The 4413-nt window shown below is 35.9% G+C and overlaps 1 protein-coding gene across 1 annotated transcript; it reads left to right on the top strand.

The window, feature by feature from the left end:
- Window positions 1-415: 415 nt before the first annotated feature.
- Window positions 416-2901, top strand: LOC132650790 (zinc finger protein 120-like; the record flags this gene model as incomplete). Its single annotated transcript, XM_060376107.1, has 3 exons — window positions 416-536; window positions 749-809; window positions 2268-2901. Coding segments are annotated over 3 exons (816 nt in total), but the record flags the coding sequence as incomplete, so codon positions are not given.
- Between the last annotated feature and the right edge of the window lie 1512 nt (window positions 2902-4413).

Here is a 4413-nt window from a genome sequence, read left to right as displayed (position 1 = left end):
GATAGCCACATCTCATTTGTTGCTAGATAAAATATGATGACTGTGTTTTTTTCCTTCCACCTGTCTCATGACAGGGTCCTGACCTACTTGCCCAAGTAACTAAAGATGATTCATACATTACTCAAGAACCCAACTAATGTCTAATTCATATTCATGCCTTACAAACTAATGAAACGCCTTTAACAAAGGTTTCCAAAGCACGCCTTTGGTTTTCCTTACAATCTAACCTTTAAGCTTTTTCTTCTCCCCTTGTTCACCTGATGCACAGCACCCAACTATCTAACACTAGCACTTCTGTGTCAGAAAATAAATGGAAGCAGCACTAGAATTATATGATTCTATTGCCAATGAAGTATAAATTTATATTGATGCTACCCTTTCTGTTGTACAAATGCATGGCATATTTTAGAATTCAGTGACCTTCGATGATGTGCATGTGAAATTCAGCCAAGAAGAGTGGGCTTTGCTGGAACCATCACAGAAACAACTCTACAATGATGTGATGCTAGAGACCTGTAAAAACCTCACTGCTATAGGTAAGACAGCAAATTTTCTTTCACTTTTAAAATAAGGAGACAAGTCTTACTTTGTTATTGATCCTTTTCTATGATTCCAATTGAGAATGAGGAGGAATGAGGTGAATAAATCAGGCATTGTTCTAAGGGTCATAGAAGATAGTGATTTAAGTTTTGCTTTAATAATAATATGATATTTCCAGTTATATATATTTTCTGGTACTCTATTTTAGGCTACAATTTGGAAGACCATACCATTGAAGAACATTTTCAAAGTTCTACAAGTAATAAAAGGTAACTTTATGTGCACACTGATATAGATATGAATCTTAAGAAATTTTAATGTGTCCTGGAAGTTTTTTTTTTTGCTTGTTTGTTGGCTGCTTTTTATTTTCTGTTTTTGAAATAGTTTTTCTTTTTTCTGTGTAGCTGTATCTTGACTTAGACTTGCTTGTTAGAACAATGTGATCTCAAAATCACACAGATCTGCCTGCTTCTGCCTCCACAAATGCTGGGATTAAAGGAATGTATCAGCACACCTGGCTGTGTCCTGGAGGTTTTAAAGAAAAGCAACAGTGTAAAAAGAGCATTGCTTTAAGTATACTGATGATCATTAAAATCTCACAATTCCACGTACCTCAATGTCAGGCATCTGATTTGTGAATAGGTGATCAGTATGTTTCAAAACCTTCTAATGAGCAGATATTTCATAGTACAACCAATGTTACACATATTCATGTAGTAACACTGTAAAGTTTAGTGAAAGGAGCAGCTTATGAGAGTCAAGAATATAATTGTGGAGAAACCTTAATCCCTATATGACATGTCTATGATGAACAACAACAACAACAACAACAACAAAAACGTGTTAATTCAATGTGGGAATCTTTTATTATTCTTGTAATTTAAATTGGTATATCATATGTCACAATGTTTATAAGACACATGAGCATAGAAATATTGAAAGAAGCAGTGTACCTGTGTTTCTCCAAGAATAATTAATTTTGTAAGAGTCCCCACTTTGAGTAGATTTTCTGAATGTGATAAAAGGTAACATTTAATTGGTTTTGCAACTTCACTGAGAATTCATCAGCAAAATCATACTGCTGAAAATACCTATGAATACTAGAAATTTGGAACTTCTTCTGCTTGTCCTGGCTCACTTTGTAAATGAAGTGTCATTCATACCGTACAAAAATTTGTGAATGGGATTGCTTTGGTAAAACTCTGAATTCTTACAATACTCTTCATATACACGAGAAAACATCTTATAGAAAAATGATGCTATAAAAGTGAACCACATAATAAATGCTTTTACCATCACAGAGATCTTCAAAAATACCCATAATGAACGGGAATGCCATGAATGTAAATAAAATGATAAAAGTTTAAGTTTTGATTCTTCTTTATCATTAGACCAAATTATAAAATTGATTCATATAGATAAATATATTTATTAGTGTAATCAAATGACTGTGGTCAGTATTTCACATGTGCCAATTATCTTTGCAGGCATGAAAACAGTCGTACTGGAGAGAAACCTTTTAAACGCACTCTATGTGGTAAATCTTTCCACCATACCACTGTTCTCATAAGCCATGAAAGAACACACACTGGAGAGAAGCCTTACAAATGTAATCAATGTGGTAAAGCCTTTACAAAAAACAGTCAGCTCATACGGCATAAAAGAACACATACTGGAGAGAAACATTATGAAGGTAACCAGTGTGGTAAAGCCTTTGCAGAAAACAGTCATCTCATAAGCCATAAAAGAACACACACTGGAGAGAAACCATATGAATGTAATGAGTGTGGCAAAGCCTTTGCACAAAACCGTAATCTCATAAGCCATAAAAGAATACACACTGGAGAGAAACCTTATGAGTGTAACCAGTGTGGTAAAGCCTTTGCAGAAAATAGTCATCTCACAAGCCATAAAAGAACACACACTGGAGAGAAACCATATGAATGTAATGAGTGTGGCAAAGCCTTTGCACAAAACAGTAATCTCATAAGCCATAAAAGAACACACACTGGAGAGAAACATTATGAGTGTAACCAGTGTGGTAAAGCTTTTGCAAAAAACAGTCACCTCATAAGCCATAAAAGAACATACACTGGAGAGAAACCTTATGAATGTAACCAGTGTGGTAAAGCCTTTGCACAAAACAGTCATCTCATAAGCCATAAAAGAACACACACTGGAGAGAAACCTTATGAATGTAACCAGTGTGGTAAAGCCTTTGCACGAAACAATCATCTCTTAAGTCATAAAAGAACACACACTGGAGAGAAACCTCATGAATGTAATCAGTGTGGTAAAGCCTTCGCACATAACAGTACTCTCATACGGCATAAAAGAGCACACACTGGAGAGAAGCCTTACAAATGTAACCAGTGTGGCAAAGCCTTTGCAGAAAACAGTACTCTCTTAAGCCATAAAAGAACACACATTGGGGAGAAATCTTATGAATGTAAAGAGTGTGGTAAAGCCTTTGCACGCAACAATAATCTCATGAGCCATAAAAGAACACATACTGGAGAGAAACCTTATGAATGTAACCAGTGTGGTAAAGCCTTTGCACAGCTGTCTCCAGAAACATGAAAAAACGCACAGTGGAGAGAAGCCTGGTGAGGATAATTAGTGTGATAAAACCTTTGTATATAAGAGTCATCTCCTAAGACAACAACACATTCTGGAGGGAAACCATATGAATTAACTGTGTGGCAAAGCCTTTGTATATAACATCTCCTAATACATAAAAGAAAACATACTGGAAAGAAGCTATCTGACTTTAACCAATGTGAAAAAACTTTTGCACTTCAGAATCATCTTCACAATCATGAAAGAAATCCTAATGGACAGTGGTTTTAACATGGTGAAACCATTCCATATTTGTATAATCTTCATCATCATGAAAGGATTCATACTTGAGAGAGCTTTTGAATGTGTTAAAATGGTGAAGCCTTGCACAAATCTAGAGTCATCATCATCATAAAAGTATCCTTACTGGAGAGGAAGTATTTGACTATAAGCAATATGGAAAGGCCTTTGTGTTCTTTGGTCTACTGAGATCCAACAGAACTGAAAAACTAGCTCAATGGAAATGACTTCCCTTTTGTGAAGGAGAAGGGGAAAGGGAATAGGGGCAATAGGAATGGAGGGTAGTAATGGGGGAGAGAAGGGAGTGGGACTACAATTGGAATTTAAAGCAAATAAACTTATTTTTTAAAAAGAATGCAATGAATGGTGAATATCAATTACATGCAAAAGTATTATAAAATGTGTTTAGGGAAGACTTATTGATAAATCTGATTGTCAACATTTACTGTTTTCATTGCCTCACTTTAGACAAGAAAAGTTCAGTCCAGTGGATGAATATGTAGGGAATGGTGAACTAACACCACCCAGGAAGTTCTCTGAGAACTTCTGAAGTTCTCTGAGTGGTAGCCTGTAGAAGTTTCTTTGTGTATACATATATATTGTTCCAGGGGTTCTATTGAAAACCATCACAAGCCAGACTGAATTTTGAGATGTGAAGGAGGAGGCTTTCTCTTCCATGTATGACCCTGCTGCTGGCCTAGTTGTGTAACCATGTAAGGGTGAGTTTTCTGTGCCTGACTTCAACTGGGGAGTGTCTTTAGACATAGATGCTACTAGCCAAATTTGATAGATGGCTTTTGACACTGATCCCTGCTAACACTCTCCTCATTTTAAATATAGGATGATTAAGATCTGGGCTCTTGTTCATATGATAGGAATGTGCTATTTAATGCAAATCAAGCATTCTTGAAGTACCTAGTTTTGAACGATTATATACACCTCTCCATGGAGCATCCCAATCATTTCCCAAGGGGTATAGAGCCTCTGTTTTCTGGAATTCAATTTGAACTTATT

The sequence above is a fragment of the Meriones unguiculatus genome, assembly GCF_030254825.1.
Source record: "Meriones unguiculatus strain TT.TT164.6M chromosome 13 unlocalized genomic scaffold, Bangor_MerUng_6.1 Chr13_unordered_Scaffold_33, whole genome shotgun sequence".
NCBI classification, from domain to species: domain Eukaryota; kingdom Metazoa; phylum Chordata; class Mammalia; order Rodentia; family Muridae; genus Meriones; species Meriones unguiculatus.
The sequence above is the reverse complement of the archived record's forward strand: the minus strand, read 5'-3'. Positions and strand labels throughout refer to the sequence as shown.